The sequence below is a fragment of the Hemicordylus capensis genome, chromosome 4, assembly GCF_027244095.1.
Source record: "Hemicordylus capensis ecotype Gifberg chromosome 4, rHemCap1.1.pri, whole genome shotgun sequence".
Taxonomy (NCBI): domain Eukaryota; kingdom Metazoa; phylum Chordata; class Lepidosauria; order Squamata; family Cordylidae; genus Hemicordylus; species Hemicordylus capensis.
Genome location: NC_069660.1, coordinates 131,415,404 through 131,435,006, shown reverse-complemented (window position 1 = coordinate 131,435,006; position 19,603 = coordinate 131,415,404). Strand labels below are relative to the sequence as shown.

Here is a 19,603-nt window from a genome sequence, read left to right as displayed (position 1 = left end):
AATCTCTCAGCCCTATCTTTGAGAAGCCAAGGAGGGAACTTGAAACCTTCTGCTCTTCCCAGAGTGGCTTCATCCCCTGAGGGGAATATCTTGCAGTGCTCAAACATCAAGTCTCCCATTCATATGCAACCAGGGCACACCCTGCTTAGTTATGGGGACAAGTGATGCTTGCTACCACAAGACCACCTCTCCTCTCCGGTCTTTCAAACCTGTTCAGAGGCCCCTAAAAGGGTTTGTGCACATCCCTACTGCCAGGCCCCATCCCGCCGCTTTCCCCTACCGGCGGGTGTGCGGGTCTGCAGCATGCCTCCTTGTAGCCTGGACCAGCACTGGTCTGGGCTGCATGGAGGTGTGCTGCAGACCCGCTGGCAGGGAAAAACGGCAGGGCTGGGGCTGGCAGGTAGCACCTCCCATGCCATTTAAAGCAACCCCTGCCACCGGTTCGAACGCTGATTGCCGGAACTGGTTCGGCGCTCCTAGAATGGAACACCGAACGATTTCATGCACATTTCAGTAGGTGCAGTTTCTCAGTTCTCTATTTATGTGGGCCAACAGCAAGGCACCAGAATGGTGTCCTGAACATGAAGAGCTTCTTTTGCCCTGGTGAAGGCGATCAAAATGTGGTTTCTACCTGCTGGTTTAAAAAAATTAAAAAAAGACACGCACACACTTCTGAAAGCATTACGCCAGCAACCGGCGTGAATAAGTGTCTAAGTGCCAGAAAAGAGAGATCATCAGAACAAATCACGGAGAGGGAGAAATTGAGCAAGTAAGCACCACGCTCACTAAGTGCCAGCAGGACCGAGAGACGGAGGAGGAGCATGGTTTTCGACCAGGAAGTACAAGGCAACAAAAGGGGAAGGGATAGCGGAGCTGCTAGTTCCTAAACCGGCCCTTCTTGCGTTCCGCTCACGTTGCCATGGGTGTTTTCATTTGCAGATGAATATAGAGTGGTGCGGATTTGTAGTACAGTTCTACGTCGGCTCGATTCTATTGAAGCCGCCGTTTATGCTGATTCTATAAAACCGTACTGGGCCCATTGATGCAGGTAAAGAGAGACACAATATGAAGCCGAGACAATGGAAAAGAGGCAGCACACTGTCGTGGGGGTGGAGGGATCGGGTTTTTATATACGTTGAGAGAAAGGCGCGGGATGTTCAGCGCCTCTCTGCAGTTTTAGCAAATCGGGGGCGGGGGGCGCTGTACGTTTTACTTCGGACGGTGGGAAGAAACAGGAAAGCTGTAGGCTGAGAAGAAGTCTCTACCTGAAATGATGGTGGCGTAGGAAATCCTTCCCCTTGACCTCCTTGCGTCTCTGCGTGTGTATATATGTATATTAACGGGGGCGGGGGGGAGAGACATCAAGCTCTAGAGCTGACTCGATAAAATCGTGCTTGGCCCATTGATGCAGGTAAGGAGACAGACAATATGAAGCCTTGACAATGGAAAAGAGGCAGCACAATGTCGGGGTGGGAGTGTGTGGGGGGTGTCTTTATATACCTTGAGACAATGACGCGAACGATCTGACATCAAACTCTAGAGGATCTTATAAAGATTTTGTGGGGTTAGACAACCTTTTGTATGCATATTTGACTTTGCTCTGCTTGGGCAGCTCATAGGATCAGGCAAACCGGTCCAGGCAGTAACTAGAAGCCGAGCTTCACTCCTGGGCCAGCAGCTGCTGCAGCATCAGTGGGTAATATTGCGATGGTAATATTTTCCTGCCCTGGGAATTTAGTGCATCCTGGGTCACCATAAGCTAAAGAAATTTGTAGCAGATTTAGACCTGTGCTTTGTGAAGATCTGTAATATTTTAAAAAGGGGCTCTAGGTTTTTCCCTCGCTGTGCCTTACCCACTTGTGTGAGCTGTAGCTGTACCAACCTCTGCATTTTTGCAGCTGTAGTAGGTCCTTAGTATTTTAAGCCTTGAACTCTATGTTCCCATCCCATCCATGTTGACTTAGAAGTAAGTCTCACTCAATTCAGTGGGATTTATTCCGTACCTAGAGTGTGCACTGGATTGTGGCCTCAGCATCCCAAACATGTGGGAAACCAAGATTCTGACATCCTGAGCCTATGCATACGTATTGGGGAGCCAGCCCTGTCGAAGCAATGGGGGCTCTACTTACAGAGCTCTGGTGTGGTGCATGGCCTAGGGCAAAACAGCCAGTGTGGGGCCCTTCCAGTTAATTTTAATAGGGGTTAAAAGAGTGGGGTCTGGCACGATTGCCCTGAGGACAGCCCTGGGGGCTTGCCTCACAGCATGCAAACCTATGCCCATTTAATCTGGGAGTAAGCCCATTGAATTCAGTGGGGTTTACTTTTGAGTAGACTTATATTAAGTAAGTGTCTCTAACATACATTTTAGCCATTATTCTGATAACATTTGTGGAAATTGGTTCCAAGGAAGTTAGCGAGATATACTGTCAGTAGTGTGCTGGTTCCTGATGTTTCAGTTATTTCCAGAGCAATTTCCTTCATCACATGCTGCTTGCCCATGATTACACAGAAAGTCAGTGACAAAGCAAGGAACTGATCTGCACCTAATCTACTACCTGAATAAAAGTGTGTGTGTGTATGACTACCAATTGTATTTAGCCACCCTTGAGATGGGAACAAATCCAAATCTCTGATCTCAAAGTATGCTTCAACCTAAAATAAAAGTACCCAGTGAGCATGACTAAACAAGCAAGAGATGCTGCATTCTTACAATAACGGTGATCTTCATTAAATACTTTATCAGGATTGCTGAGCCCTGCAGATATGGGTGCGGCATGTCTGGTATGGGTGACATAGTGTGTTGCCAGGCAGACTGTGCCAAAGGTGTTCTGGCTATGTGGCCATGGAATGTGGGTGGGAGCAGGCTAGAGTGTCAGTGAGCATGGTGTGCTCTGGGCACGGGTGTTTATGGCTGGCATGTCTATGGTGGCCAGGTGCATACAGATAGTTGGGATCAGTGAGAGGTATGGGTTCTCATGATCAGTGGATGCTGATCTGGGGGAGTGACTAGCCCAGATTTGATTCTGGATCAAACATTCTGATTAACTCTGAGGGATTTAGCTGGGATCAGGGGTGTAACTACCATTAGGCAAGTGGAGGCAGTCGTCTTGGGGCCCCACTGCCTCAGGGGGCCCCCCAGAGGCACATCACATGACTCCCCACCCACCCATGTTGCAACCCCTATGAATTATGTTGAGTCTCTTGGAGATCGGCAGGAGCAGAGAGTAAAAAAAACTAGATTCCATGTGAACTAGATATTCACCGTATTCATAATGGGGATGTGAGTGTGAGTGCACGATATATTGTGAAGTGTGTTTGTGTGTGTGTATCAGCGAGGGGCCCATTTTAAAATCTTGTCTCTGGGCCCCCTCCAACCTTGCTACGCCCCTGGCTGGGATTGCCACACACAAGTTCATGTGCTCATATCGATGCCGGTCACCCCCATTTACAGTAACTAGGATTAACATAGCCATGTGATACAATGGCGCTTGACAGGATTGCACACATTAGTTGGAAGTAATAGGTAGTTCTAAAATTCATAATACCAGTGACTCTTCTCTTCACAATCAAAAAGGTAGTAGGACAGTAATTGGCATAGTACATAGCAAATTTGCCTGACAAAAGTCTCACCTTCATGTTTCCCGTCAAATAATTTGATAGTGGCTTGTGAGAACATAGAATCATGAATTATTTCCAGGTAATTTGACAGAGGCCTGTGAGTACATATAATCACGAACTATTTCCATTTTTCAACAGAGCTAACGGTTATCCAAAACAGAATTCTTTGGCATACTAACAAAAGAGCTTTGAGTGCAGGAATGAGGTGAGTTCTAGTATAAAATGTATTTGTTTATTGCTGCTGTGCACAACTTGTGGCTCACAGACCAGATCAGGCCCAGGAGGAGCACATTGCTCATTCCTCCTCCTGCTTGTGCCTGTCTTGACAGACGTGAGGAGGAGGGAGGAGCAAGCAGTGCAAGGCCAGGCAAGGTGGGAAGTTTCCCCTCATGAAGCAGAGGGCATTTCGGGGGGGCAAGCCCCCACCCCCAGGCTCAGAACTTTGGAAGTCTGCGAGTGATGATGATGCAGCTAAGTCTGCTGCAGAGGGGGAAGATGGAGGTGTTTTATTGAAATGGTTTGTGTGTGTACTTATAAGAAACTAACTGATGGTCTGTTTCTAACACCAGATGAAAAATGCATTTCTATAAACATCTGTATATTGGGAAATGCTACTGCTCTGTTTTGCTATATAGATACATTTGGATTGTACTACTGGATTTTTGCTTGCCTGCAGGGACCCTTGGTGTGGTACATCTCTCTTACTTCTTCCTTTAGGGACATAGGAAACTGCCATATACTGAGTCAGACCATTGGTCCATCTAGCTCAGTATTGTCTTCACAGACTGGCAGCGGCTTCTCCAAGGTTGCAGGCAGGAATCTCTCTCAGCCCTATCTTGGAGAAGTCAGGGAGGGAACTTGAAACCTTCTGCTCTTCCCAGAGCAGCTTCATCCCCTGAGGGGAATATCTTGCAGTGCTCACACATCAAGTCTCCCATTCAGATGCAACCAGGGCAGACCCTGCTTAGCTATGGGGACAAGTCATGCTTGCTACCACAAGACCAGCTCTCCTCCCATACATCCTTTGCATGTCATGTGGTACATTTCCATGCTAGGAAAGGAACCCGTGCTCTTAATCATAAATCTACACTACAATTAGTGGTACCATGTTTACATGTGGGCTGCTGTGACCTTGATGGCCCAATATTATAAATGGTTGCACTAAGAAAATGGCTTAAATTACCTAAATCCTATTATGAACATGTCACGGCACAGACGTGAAAGAATTGTTTGCAGGAGGGGCATCGTTCAAAACGACGAGCAACAAAACTACGGCATTTAGTTAAATCTCCTTGGTGAACACTGTGAGTAGTAAGTCAGTTATGGCAGCAGCATATAGGGATCTCTGAAGTTGCTCATACTGCTCCCATAGTCCTCCTCTGCTGCATGTGTAGTTCTATGAGCAGAGCCTCCCTCCACTTCTGTGAGCACTGGATGGTTGCTTGTCTTCTTACAGTGAAACAAAGAGTCATGGTATTAGTGATGTGTCGTAGTTTGCCATTGGAGGAGGTACTTCTTGGAAGTGCTTATTAGGAGATATGCTAATGAGCACAAGGCCACCACCTGTGTGTCCTCCTGCCCATTCTCCATGCTCCCATCCACGTCTCTTCTTGCTCCCTGAGTGTGGCTCCCTGAATAATTTTGGAGGTAGATGAAGTATACTTGTGCCCCAATGGGAGTTTTCCGCCCAGGGTGAATAGCAGTTTTGAGGGGAGCAGTTTTCTTCAGGACCCTGGTATGAAGAAAGGGGGAAAATATCATTTGACTGCACACTGCATGCCTAGTGCTGATCAGGGGCTCTCCACAACTGCTCTTATACTATGTTAACAAGCAGGGCAGGGGTATATAACTATGATTCTACTAAAGAAAAAAAGAAAAAAGGTCTAAGGGAAGAATCACTGTTGCTTAACTTTAGTTCCCTTCTTTGGAACAATAATGATGGTACACTGCTGTAATTTGAGGTTAGGGTAAGGGGCATTAACACATTCATTTATTTCCTTGCAGATTGAAATCATTATAGGTATATTATTCTTCATCAAATATATTTAAATTGGTTGAGAACCAATTCAAAGCGTTTGAATTGGTTACTAAACCACTTTTTAAAGGTAGGCTCTGAACCAGTACTGAACTGAAGAGTTTTAAAAGAAAACACTAAGGAACCTGGACTGGGACTCAAATTTTTAATACTTCATCTGCCTGATTAATTCTTCTCCTTTGGAAACACACTCATTCTTTATCCATCTCAAGAATACTGTGTTCTATATTCTAACAAGCCAACCCTTCATTTATACGAATACGATGAATATTTATAGATTGCTTTTAAACAAAAGTCCCTAAAGCGGTTTGCATATAAATAAATAAATAAAATGACTCCCTGTCCCCAAAGGATTCACAATCTAAAAAAGAAACATAAGATAGACACCAGCAACAGCCACTGGAGGGATGCTGTGCTGGGGATGGATAGGGCCAGTTCTACCCCTGCTAAATAAAGATGATTACCACTTTTAAAAGGTGCCTCTTTGCTCAATTAGCAGTGAAATATGTATCTACAGGGGCTTTTCGCTTGCTTCTCCTCCAGAATGGAGGATGTGCATTCACATATTGACCAGATTTACCTGAAGTCCCTGCGAGGTATTAGGGAGCACTCCAGACACAATTCAGGTTTTTCGTTGCGTGTTAGAATGTAGCCCAATTTATGTCTGGGGTTAAAAAAATCCACTTTTTGTGTCAGTTTTTTTTAGGGCAAATTCAAACTTGTGGTCTGCTATCTGTCTGCTATCTAGAAATGCTCCAGCATCTACAGACTCTGTGAACAATTGTTCAAGTAGCCAGATTAGCAGCACATGAACAGCAATTTATTAATAAGAAGTCATAAACTTGGAACTGGATCCCATGAGATTTTAGTTACTTTAATGCAGTCGTACTCAGTCTTTGTCATAGGGATATGCCTCTGTGATTTAAGGGAAATGTTTTGAGCTTTCCCAGATGAAATACACAGGCATGAAATCCAAAACTGTACAATAAACTAGAGGCCTGCAGCCAAAGATTTAGTTGACTATTTCAGATCAATAAGTGAACGTCACCTCTGCAGTTCCCATTCATATGCACCTCTCTTCTCTCTGTGTCCTTTCTTTTCCCTTTCAGTCTCCTCCCTTTGGCCTTCTGATTTCCTTGCCTCATTTTTTCCTATCTCTAAGTCCCCTATTTCCCAAGGGCCATGTAGTTGTTCTGCCCCTCTGTGGGATCTGAGCAGCTAAACCAATAACAGATCCTTCTGCCTGCCCTTTCACTCTGTGACATCAGGGTACCTTGGCCAGTAACTGCCAAGGGCCACCACCACCAAATCTCTAGTGCATTACAGTATACATTAAAAATAAGTAAATTTTAAAAGGGAAATGTAGATCCCCCACCTCATTAACCAGAAACACTTAACTGAGCATACAATAAATGCAAAAGAATTTCTTTGCATAAACCCCTTTGCATGATATTTGATGTGGCTAAGTACTGCTGTGTTCACAGCAATGAAAGAGAGGAGGCTGTCTTGTAATTCCCCCAATGCATATTCATTCACTTGGAAATTACTCATCTTTCCCCATGCATATTAATTCCTTTGTACCCACCCTTTGTTTTCTTAAGCACCTTATGCCTCCATCAACAATCTATTTTTATATAAACTAGCTGGGCTGGGCGCAGAGCATCTGCACCTCCGGCTGGCCCACCCACTTGCCGCTGCATTCTTCCCCTTCTGGCCACCTTTTTCTCCCCCCCCCCCCACTTTCTGGCCAGCCAGGCGCTGGCTTCTTCTCCCGTCCACCACCCCACCCCCACCCCGTTGCTTTCTGGCTAGCCGGGCACCGGCTTCTTCTCCTACCCCCTCCACCACCGCTTTCTGGCTGGCTGGCCGGCTTCTTCTCGCCTGCCCGCCCACCACTCCCCGCCTCCGCTTTCTGGCTGGCTGGGCACCGGCTTCCTCTCTCTCCCGCCAGCTTCTTCTCCTGCCTGCTGCTGCCGCCATTTTCTCCCCCCCCCACCCGCCCGTGGCTATCCAGCAGCTCTCCAAACTCTCACAAGGGCATGGGATTAGCCATGGGTATGTCTTAGAAAATTATATATAAAGAAGAAGATTCCTACCTCCTAAATGTCTTCCTTAAAAAAATAAATAAATCCCACTCTTCTTCTGTGGAGTTCGAGAGGTATCCATTATGTACCCCCCCTCACCCCACCATTGTCTTCACAATAACCCTGGACTGATTGATGGCTAGGTTGGGGAACCCAAGGCATCCCAAGGCCACCTACAAAACTCTGGGCCTGAGCAGGGATTTGAATCCAGCTGTCCTCAGTCGAAGTCCAATGCTTTGGACATGGATATCACAGTTTACAATCTCTAAACTGGATTGTTCTCTTTTATTTGAATGAGACTATTATGCCAGCAGATTTATGCTTGTATTAAACTGTTCCTGTGTTATGATATGCCTTATGTTGCAGGTTAGGTAACTTAACATTCCAAGGCACTGTCCTTTGCAAGGACTGTCTTGCTTCCTTGTTGACATCCCAAAGATCTGTACTGCAGCACGGATTGGAACAGATGCAGTGATAGAGCATTGTGTAAACTTGCATTAAAAGTTAGCAACATTTTCTGAAAGGGGGCTTAATCCAGCCCATGAAGCCTATAGATGGAAGGTAGAATGCATAAGATTTTGTGCACACAAATGAATGCTGCTTCCAGCACCTGTGCCCATCCTCCAAGAGTTAGTGCACATGTACCTTCACCGTTTCACAGCCATGCCAGGAGCATATTGCTGGAGTAGGTCATGTGAGGGCCAGCTGACTGCAACATCTCTTAGCAGGTATTCATGCAGCCTGAGCTATCCCTCACATGCAGCTTTCTTCTGCTTAGAGTAAAAAGAGCTCTCAAGTGAAGGTGAGTGGGTTGGTGGAGCTGCAAGGAGACAATTGTCAGGGACTCTTGGGCTTGAATGCTAGTGAGCTACCATGGACTACACGCGTGGACAAATTTGTTGGTATCCTTAGAACTCATTGAAAAAGCGTTTTATGCCTCCTGAAAAGCAATTAAGTGAAAAGCAATTCTCCCATGTATACCTGCATGCCTTGGATATGTCACCAAGTAAAGCAAAGCAAGTGTGAAAAGAGATAAAGTATTGTTTATTCTACAAAGATATTCTAAAGTGGCCTGGACTGCTTTTTTTGGTACCCCTAAAAAAGATCATAAATAATTGGATGAGAGTGATTTTTCAAATTAGCTGTTTTCTTTAATTAGTATCACACATGTCTCCAATCGTGCAATCAGTCATTCAGCCTATTTCAATGGAGAAAAGTAGTCACTCTGCTGTTTGGTATCATTGTGTGTCCCACAATGAACATGGACCAGAGAAAGCAAAGGGGAGAGTTGTCTGAGGAGATCAGAAAGAAAATTATAGACAAGCATGTTAAAGGCAAAGGCTATAAGACCATTTCCAAGCAGTTTGATGTTCCTGTGAGAACAGTTGCAAATATTCTTAAGAAGTTCAAGGTCCATGGGACTGTAGCCAACCTCCCTGGATGCAGCCGCAAGAGGAAAATCGACCCCAGAATGAGCAGAAGGGTAGTGAGAATGGTAGACAAAAAGCCAAGGACATCTTCCAAAGAAATACAAGCTGAACTCCAAGGTCAAGGTCCATCAGTGGCTAATCGTACCATCCGTCGCTTTTTGAGTGACAGTGGGCTCAATGGAAGAAGACCCAGGAGGACTCCACTGTTGAAAGAGAAACATTAAAAAGCCAGACTGGAATTTGCTAAAATGCATTTTGACAAGCCACATTGCTTGTCAAATGTGGACCTTTGGACAGATGAGACAAAACTGGAGCTTTTTGGCAAGTCACATCAGCTCTATGTCCACAGACAAAAAAAGGAAGCTTTTGAAGAAAAGAACACCATACCTACTGTGAAACATGGAGGAGGCTCGGTTATGTTTTGGGGCTGCTTTGGTGCGTCTGGCACAGGGTGCCTTGAGTCTGTGCAAGAAACAATGAAATCTCAAGACTATCAAGACATTCTGGAGCAAAATGTACTGCCCAGTGTCAGAAAACTCTGTCTCAGTCACAGGTCATGGATCCTCTAACAGGATAATGACCCAAAACACACAGCTAAAAGAATGGCTAAGAACAAAACATTGGACTATTCTGAAGTGGCCTTCTATGAGCCCTGATTGGACTCCTATTGAACATCTATGGAAAGAACTGAAACATGCAGCCTGGAGAATGCACCCTTCCAACCTGACACAGCTGGAGCAGTTTGCTCAGGAAGAGTGGGCCAAACTACCTGTTGACAGGTGCAGAAGTCTCATTGAGAGCTACAGGAATCGCTTATTTGCAGTGACTGCCTCTAAAGGTTTTGCAACAAAATATTAGGTTAAGGGTCCCATCATTTTTGCCCATGCCATTTTCATTGGTGTTATTTGAAATATTCTGTTGCATCACAACTCTAAAGCAAAGTCTGATTTTTGTTAAATGTGGAATGAACAATGATGGGTGCCAATTACTTTTGTCAGTTTCAAGTTATTTCAGAGACAATTGTGGGTTCTTCTTTTTTGTGGAGGGGTACCAACACATTTGTACATGTGTGTATGTGTGCTCAGAGCTGTGTTCAGACACAGAAGGGAACAGCGGGTGAATGTACCATTCAATCTTGTCATTGGTAGGCAGTATGAAACCTATGGATTGCCCACTCCTGTACAGCAACTTGGCCATGTGTCCTTGTGAGAACAGGATTTTTTGCCTACTGCACGTCAGGCTCCAGACCTAAGTTGGGCAGTCTACATCCAGGTACAGTCACCCACAGCTCTAGCCTAGACATGGCTGTCATCCATCATAGGGAGAGTACAACAGCCCTCTCCAGAAATCTTGTTAGGCCATATCTTGGATGCTGCCTGGGAAGGAGAGTAAAGGCAAAGTAGGAAGGGATTTCTGTACTTACTTTCATTGTCAGACATCCAGGGATGTCAATAAGCAGTTTGATTGTTAGCTGATTCTCTACTGACTCAGCAAAAATGCATTTAATAAACCTTTGATATCTGAGGTTCATGTTGTACCTTGCAAAGTATGATTGTGACTCATCACTTTTTCCCCCTTCTAAAAAAAAATTAAAGGTTTTACCAGACCTGCAAGCTACCTGGAAGAATTATGGGGATCCGGCTACTTCACTTCTCTTCTGTAGTGATTCTTTTGTTACTCCTGGTGGCAGGTGCATTAACTGCTTTGCTGCCTAATATCAAGGAAGACAAAATGCTCAGTTTGAGAAGGGAAAGAAAATCCCAAGGCCAGTTTTCTTTGGATTCGTTTACTCTCATTATGCAAACATACAATAGGACTGATTTGCTCTTGAAGCTTTTAAATCATTATCAAGCCATCCCCCATTTGCACAAAGTGATTGTCGTATGGAATAACGTTGGGGAGAAGGCACCAGAAGAAACATGGAATTCCCTGGGACCTCACCCTGTCCCAGTTGTTTTCAAAGTGCAAACTGTGAATCGCATGAGGAACAGACTTCAGGTTTTCCCTGAGCTGGAAACAAAAGGTAATCTCTCTCTCTCTCTCTCTCTTGATATCATTACTGCTTACAACATTTATTCAGAACTTGAGGGTGGTTTTATAACTGCCTGCAGTCCTAAGCATACTTACTGGGAGTAAGCCCCACTGAACACAGTGGCACTTCCAAGTACAGGTGGACCTCCATATTCGCGGAGGTTCTGTTCCACGGCTGTACTGTGGATATGGAAACTGTGAATATAGATGCCCCCAAAAGACCGGAACAAGAAACTAATGTAATAATAGGCTGCCATATTATGTGGTTTTGTATTATATTGTTGTCTGCACAGGAATATTTTTATGGTATTATTTCAAATGTGTGTAGTACTATGTAGAACTTGTAAATTATATTAATACTAGTATTTTTAAGCCCGTTATAACGGGCGCTAGCTTTCTATCCCGTCTTTTCTGTCTCTCTCTCTCTCTCTTTCTGCCTCTTTTTTTCCCCCTTGTCCCCTCTCTCTCTCTCTCTTTTTTGTTGTTGTCTCTGTTTTTGTTCTTCCTTATTTTGCTTATACTTTGGGGGGGTGTGTGTGGATGAATAACGGCCAAAATGGCCCATGAGAAGGTGGCCGCCCCCGCCTATCGCCCTCCCGCGCACCCAGCTGCCGGAGCCCACCTTACCCGCTCCAGCCCGAAGGAGAAGAGAGGAACTCGGGAACAGAGCTACTCTCTGTGTTAAGCTGCTGCCCATACTGTCGCAATGGACGCAATAGGCGTCCTTTGCATCCATAGCGACAGTTTGAGCAGTGACTTAGCACAGAGAGGAGCTCTGCTCGTGAGCTCCTCTCTTTTCCCTCGGGCTGGAGCGGGTAAGGTGGTCTTCAGCAGCTGGGTGGGCGGGAGGGCGATAGGCGGGGGCGGCCACCTTCTCATGGGCCATTTTGGCCCTTAATCTTTTTTGGGGGGGAGCGGGGAAGGTGATTTTGGGCAGCTGGGAGGGCGGGTGAGCAGGCGGGGGTGACGGCTGTGAGCGGGCGGGGGCCTCGTTGGCGGCTTCGCCGCCACCTCGCCCAGCTTCCCTGTCCCCCGTCTCGGTCTTCCCCCGCCGCCATTGCCCTCGCCTTTTTCAGGGCGGCCGCTTCTGGTTGCCTCGGCCTCCTCTCGCCGTGCCGCAGCTCATGGCCGAGGCGGCGGCTCTGCCGCCGCCTCGGCCACTTTCCCCCGCCGCCACACACCGGCTAATGGCCGCCCATGGCTGTGGGACACTGGTGTCTGCAGTCCTGTGTCCCTTGGGCTCTTCTGGGCCTGCGCTTCGCGCAGGCCCAGAACAGCCCAGGGAGGCAGGGACGCAGATCCCCAACATTCCAAAGCCATGGCCACTCACTTAGCCTTTTATTATATAGGATACCCATTTTCAGGTACATTCTGAATTTTTGGCAGCCTATTACATTAGTTTATTGTTCTGGTCTCTCTTTTTGGCATCTACATTCTTTTTTGGATCAGCAATACACCCTATTTTGTATTGTGTTTTTACTTTAACCATAAATATAGAATCATTGATCCCTATGGAATTGCGGGGCTTAGGTTCCCGGTTGGCCATTTTCAGCCAATTTTGAAGAAGCGGGGGGTGCCTCTTAGCTTGCTCTGCTGCTCCCCCCCCCCGAGTCATGCTGTGCCCACCAAATGGCCAAAAATTATGTTTGGGGGGTGGTTGTTTTTGATTGGAGCCATTTTGTGGCTCTGATTCCTAAAATGGCTGCCAGAAATGATCTCCCTGGTCATTTTTGGCCACCCCTGACCCACGGGTGCGCAATGCCGGTGTGGTTTTTTAATTGGTTTTTTCCGTGTGTGCTGAGGTTGGGTGTCATTTTCCTGACCACAGATAACCACAGAAACTGTGGATAATCCGCAAATAAGAAGGTCCACCTATAAGCATGCCAAGGATTTCATTGAATGGGCTGTTTTGATCCAACACGTGTCCATCACTTGATGACTGTAGCACTTGATGACTGCAGAAAGACCTACATAAATGATGGAATAATAACAGATCAGACAACACACACAGGACTTGCATATTGCTTCACATCACCTACAATTGCTGATATATTTACTTGGCTTTGAAAACTTTCCCAGCTTGTAATACTTGATTGTTTTTTAAGTGAGTAGCATGTCCCCAGAAATTTTGCTTTGGCTCAGAATGTAAACAAGTAGTCCTGCTTCCCTCCCTGATGCCTTGCACATTGTAGTGACAGCATCGTAGGCACTGGGGCCTCTACAATGTGTAGTCAGAGGTGTACCTAGGTAATTTTGGAGCCTGGGCCTAAAGGCCTTTAGAGGTCCCCCTCTCCTGCAAATTAAGCATCATCATGCTCAGCCAGGCAAGCACACCACCTAGGACAGACTAAAGAGGATTTGGGGGGCCCCAGGGGCAGTGGAGGCCCTAGACTTCAGCCCGGAAGTCCAGGGGTATGAGTGCCTCTATGTGTAGTTTCCAGAGCACTTGGTATCCATGCTAAGGATGCAGGTGCCCTAGAAAATTTTATTTCCCAGAGTTCCTAGCCCATGGGACTTTGTAGTTGCAGTCTCTGAGGTGCCATGGAGGAAGCAGGGGATTAAGGCCTCTCGGAAAAGTCTCCAGGAAAATATCCCCACTGCTGCTGCCAGGTAAGTGGTAATGAGAAGAACAGCAGAGTAGGATACAGGAGTTCATTGGGGAGACTGGTTTTGGGAAAGGCATTCTGACTCCATTATGCTCCCAGTGATGTACTTGAAAGGGTAATTGGATCCAGATTTTGGAATTGGGTTCAGAAAAAGCAAACTACTTTCCATTTTTCTGAAAAATAACCCTATTTGCCAAGCCCAACTTCCAGATCAAGCTGAGGAGAGTTCACCTATTGCTACCAAAAACATAGTACTTTCCAGTAGAAAGTCTGTATGTTCAGCTGTGAGTAAAAAAATGATGGGACATCAAGTAACGTGCATGAATCTGTGAATCAGCCTTGAAAGGCCAGCATTTCTAAGCCTAAAAGCTCTAGGTCATCATTTTGATATGGCAGAGAGCCCCCATCACTTCCTCCTCAACAGCCTGAGTCTACCCATCCCAATTCCTTCTCTAACCTACTCAATAGTCCCCTTGTGCTCCACTCTCACTCCCTGACAATGATTGCCCAACCCTGCTTTTCTAACATTTCTGCAGCCTCTGTTACCTCCACTTGTAGCCATGCCTCTTTACTCCGAACACAATTCATTGCTCCGTTTCCTCAGTCCATGTGTGATTCCCAGGTGACTGTACTTCAGGGGGACTGTCAGATTGTGGTGCCACCACGTCCATCCCCTACAACCTTAGTTGCAGCACAAGGCTAAATCTGAAATCCTAAGCACTCTTTCTAGGGAGTAGGCTCGATTGGACTAAGTGTTCTCAACTTCTCAGTAAACATGTTTAGAATTGCACCTCAATTCTAGTGGTAGATTCTAGATTCTTAGAGTGGTACTTAGTTCTGGATGAAGCAAGAGGCTACTTCACAAACTACTATTCATTTTTTGGGAACCACTAGAAGATGTGGTACTTCAGCTGTTTTGGTCCCTAGTAAATAATTTATTTGTGTTCATCTCCCTCAAAACAAGATTCTATCGTATTGAGTTTTAAAAAGTTGGGAAACCCTACTTTGTAAGAGAGTAAGTCTGCAGTCCTATGCACACATGCCTAGGAGTAAGCCCCATCGAACAGAGTAGGACTTACTTGTGAATAAAAGTGCATGTGATTGCTTTGCACAATGGTTAAAACTGAATAGTTAAGCAAAACCTCCTTTGACTTTCCCTGCATCATGGTTCATCGCTTGACCCTTCAGATGTTTTCCAGCAAGAGTAATCACAGTAAAGATTGCTCCAATTTGTCAAATGCCTTTTGCTCAGTACTGCTTTTTAAAAATGTGTGCACTCATCAAAATATGTTTTTCTCTGTTCAGCTGTTTTAATGATGGATGATGATACCCTAGTTAGTGCCTATGACCTAGTTTTCGCTTTCTCCATTTGGCAGGTAATGTCTGCTTCACAGTTCTCTTTTTTAAAAAATTAGATATAAAGTATATTTTAAATGATTTGCTGTTTTTCTTAGGCTGCAGTCCACTGCCCCCATACCTGGGAGTGAGCCCCATTGAATAGAGTGGTACTGACTTCTGAGTAAATATGCATAAGATGTGCTGAATGTGTCCCAGAACACAGTGATTCCCAGAAGTGGATCAGGATATGCTAGGCCTAGGGGACACATGGTCTTCTGAATGGATTATAGCAGGGCAATCCTATACAAGGTTACTTGGAAGTAAGTCCTATTGAGTTCAGTAGGACTTACTTCCAAATAAGTTTGTATAAGATGGCAGCCTAATTTTCCTGGGTGTGTGTTTTGGAGACAAAGTGGATTAACGTTGTAATTCTGTGCATGTTTCCTTAGAAGTAAGTCCCACTGTGTTCAGTAAGTATACATAAGTTTGCACCATAAGTTAAATTTGGGTACTTGGATTTAATCCTGTGTTATATTATCATTGGAGCACAATGAAGCTATTGCAGATGTGACCCCCCCCCACCAAAAAAAAAGAAAGAAAAAGAAAATACATGTGTGCATGTTTATAATATGTATAATAGCTTAAGATACTACTTAAGTGGCCTATGGTGTATGAAAGCTTATGCTACAATAAACTTGTCAATCTTTAACAAGGCACTGAATTGCTTGTTGTAGAATATAGCCAGACTGTATGTCTGCTTCTCGCTTTCTGGGAATCGTAATGAGAGTAAGTTGTATTCATTGCAATGAAGGAGGATCACTGATAACAAAATTTGTTATCTGTTAATAGTTGTAAGTATACAAGTTATAAAGAGGCTTTTTCTTTTTAGATTGTGAGCCCTTTGGGGACAGGGATCCATCTTATTTATTTATTATTTTTATGTGTCAACCATCCTGAGCTATTTTTGGAAGGGTGGTATAGAAATCAAATAAATGAATGAAATATCCGGTAGGCATAGCCCATAGTTCTCTTCTCCTGAGATTCATGCAGTGCACTCCTATGCATGCTTACTCAGAAGCAAGTCCCACTGTATTCAGTGAGGCTTATTCTCAGGAAAGTCTGCATAGGATTGCAATCCTGGTCACTTCTCTTTAATCGTAAGTCTTATTCGAAGTCAAACCAACTGTTTATCCAGCCCATTACTGTCAGTCTTGACTAGCAGCAGTTCTCAAATTCTGCAGGGTTTGAGACAGGATCTCCTGAGCCCTGGTGCCTGACCACTTCACACTTTGGAAATGCTAGACATTGAACACATGGCATATATTTTAGCACCAAGCTAGAATGACAGTTTAATACTTGTAAAAACAATAGTCTTGATAGCAATTTAGAATTATAGTTTTTCATAAGTCGAACATGTAAATCAGAAACTCTTGTCTCATCAAAAACAGTACTATTGTGGGTTTGTGAGTTGTACCCATTGGTTTGTACAGCTTCTTGTACAAATTTGTACAAATTTTCTGCATCTCTTTTCATGATGTATTTGTAAAGTCCTCTGTATAATGCTAATTTCCCACAAGATCCCGAGTGGGAACATCTTGTAACATCTATTTTTTTCTTGCAGCAATTTCCAGATCAAATAGTAGGATTTGTTCCTCGAAAGCACATTCCCAGCTCTTCGGATATATATAGCTATGGAAGCTTTGAACTGCAGAGCCCTGGTATTGGAAATGGCGACCAATACTCGATGGTTCTAATAGGAGCAGCCTTCTTCAACAGTGAATACCTAGAATTCTTTCAAAAACAACCTGAAGCTGTGCACGCGATGATAGATGAGACTCAAAATTGTGATGATATTGCCATGAATTTCTTAGTGGCCAAACATACTGGAAAGCCTTCGGGCCTGTTTGTGAAGCCAGTAGACATCAGGAATTTAGAAAAAGAAAGTAGTAGTGGCTATTCTGGAATGTGGCATCGGGCAGAACACTTGCTCCAGAGATCTTACTGCCTTAATAAATTGGTTAATATCTATGGCACCATGCCCTTAAAATACTCTAACATGATGATTTCTCAGTTTGGTTTCCCGAACTATGCTAATCATAAGAATAAAATGTAAGAATGCACTACAAAGAAAAGCTTCAACATGCTTCCCAGCAAGTAAAAATGGCAAGCTAAGTAGAGAAGTAAATATCGAAGGGATCTGTGTAGGCTCCACATTACTTGGAGCTTGTCTCTGCAAAGGCTCTTTGGAGATGTGAGATCAGAGTGAAGCGTTCCACCTCTGTGCTCAGCATGCAACAGCTTTTTCAGTTGGCTTTATCATGTTATCCCCATTTCCGTGTAGCAAATACGAAACCACTTGCATGAGACAGTGTCCCACAAATGCAGGTGCATTCACATGATCAGTGCTGCTAATAAGTCTACAACAAAAGGTTGCAAGCCCACCACAATGTTTACTGGCCCAACTGTCCATATATCTAATCTATGTTAGTCATTTGTGATCTAAAAGAACAGAAGAACCAGTTTTTACTAAGTCTCCATGGTTGGTATTGTAAAGTCAGTTCTTAACTCATCCCAGAGAACCTGGCAAGTACTATAGTTGTTTACAAGTCTGCACATGACACTTCATTCATATAGTACAAATTGCTCTCCAATTCCATCCATAGGTGTGTGGAATGAATATTTTTTTCCAGGGAACCTTTTCCTGTTTAGCTTTCACTTGCAGGAAAAACTGTTCTTCATCCTGCAAAATAACAAGCAACTATTTTAACCATGTTTAACAAGGCCAAATATTCAAAGTAAATACACACATAGTTTGGCTTGTGCACATGTGAGGAATTTGCCCTTCCCTTCCTTGAATATATATCTTGAGGTGGTTTTATGGCACTTCTCAGACCAAGGGCTACAGGGAATTGTCTGCCAAGTTTTCTGATTCTGGCATAACTATAAAACTTCTCCAAGTTTGTATAACTTGTTCTTTCCTTTCTGTTCTTCAGTCTGAAGTGTCCCTGTGTCTCCAGTCAAAGTGAGTGATTAGGTCTAAAATGCAGTTTCAACCTTTGTTCTTGTTACAAAAGTCTATGAAGCTTGTCACACCAGGCTTCTTAGGGATCCTTGCATGGAAAACGTAAAGCAAGACATGGAGAAAGCAACTTTCAAGTGATAGTGGAAGCAGGGCAGAAAAACTTCCATTGTCTCTTTCTTCTGAGTATTCAAGGGCTGCAGCCCTGTATCCAGTTATGCATTCCCTATTGAAGCAAAGGTCTGGAATCCAGAGAGCTCTACTGTGCACATTCCACACCTCCATAGCCAGGATCTGTGCATGTGTGGATTTTCATAGCAACAGCCCCATTCTGAAAATATACAAGCCACATTTTGATCTCCCCTCGGTTTGAATGCGATTTGCTGTTCAGAGGGGATCTGTTGGAGCACGAATTTAAATGGAAACATCTAGCTATGTAGGTATGGTTCTCTTGGCTTAACCAGCAGGATTAAGCATACATAATTCTGGAGGACTGAAGCCTGTGTCTGCCATGTATCCGCTACACTGACAACAAAGTTCAGAATATTAAACTGTGAGTTAATGTCTAGATCTGGCTTGCAAAACGTGCATCCCCAGGAAATATGCTACACATCAGCCATGCAGGCTGCAAAAACAAGGACTTGAATCAAGTATCTGGCAGGCGACATTCAACCTAGAGTTCAACCGTACTTCTTTATTTGGCATCATGAATGTGCATTTGTTCAGCTTCATTCAGATATCTGAAATCAGTGGCCAATTGCCACTTTCAGGGGAAAAAATATTAATTATTTAATTTATTAGAATTGGAGCTTTGCTACCCTGTATGTTAAGGTGCCATATTTCCTACTTATATTCATTTGACTAAACTTTTATGTCTGAATTTTGTATTTCTGTTCCTGAAATTCCTGAATTCTGTTCAAGAAATGAATCAAATGTGTTATGTTGAAAATATAATAGTGGCAAGTGCCGATGTCTGCCTAGTTCAGTTGTGTGATTCAGAATGTCCCCCCCTCCCCCGGTTTGTTTAGTTCTTGTTTGGTTTTTGCTCTTTGATATCACTATGCCGTGTGGTGTGTTTTCTTCATCATTTTCAAACAGAAAAGCTAATAAAGATATACGATTATGACAATTAAATGTTCTGTAGTTATCCAGTAATGGAATTACTCTGAAAGCCGTGGAACCCCTGCAGGTTTATTCTGGAGTCAATCCCACTGATTGAAATGGGACTTGATTTGCTCCCAAGTAAGGATGCTAGAATTGCAACTCTGCAACTCCAGTCCTAGTCACACATACTCAAAACTAAGTGAGATTTGGCTTTGAAAACAGCAGTGACATTCAATCCTGTACATGTTGGGAGTAGTCTAGGGATTGTGCATAGTTACAGCAAGATAGGTATATAGGTGTGGGTGGCAACCTCACCTTAGCTGGAGGGTGTGTTATGT

The 19,603-nt window shown here is 44.3% G+C and overlaps 1 protein-coding gene across 3 annotated transcripts; it reads left to right on the top strand.

Moving 5' to 3' along the window:
• The first annotated feature begins 831 nt into the window (after positions 1 to 831).
• On the top strand, positions 832 to 19,295 carry EXTL2 (exostosin like glycosyltransferase 2). Of its 3 annotated transcripts, none has more exons than XM_053249624.1 (5): positions 835 to 1,048; positions 3,757 to 3,823; positions 10,763 to 11,190; positions 15,110 to 15,180; positions 16,764 to 19,295. In XM_053249624.1, the coding sequence occupies exons 2-5, from the start codon at positions 3,819 to 3,821 to the stop codon at positions 17,253 to 17,255; spliced, it is 996 nt and encodes a 331-aa protein (XP_053105599.1). In that variant the 5' UTR covers positions 835 to 1,048; positions 3,757 to 3,818; the 3' UTR covers positions 17,256 to 19,295. The 3 variants fall into 3 exon arrangements, with proteins under 3 accessions (XP_053105601.1, XP_053105599.1, XP_053105600.1); XM_053249625.1 differs by lacking the exon at positions 835 to 1,048 and adding an exon at positions 1,210 to 1,411; XM_053249626.1 differs by lacking the exon at positions 15,110 to 15,180 and having other exon boundaries at positions 832 to 1,048; positions 16,764 to 16,970.
• Positions 19,296 to 19,603: the final 308 nt, after the last annotated feature.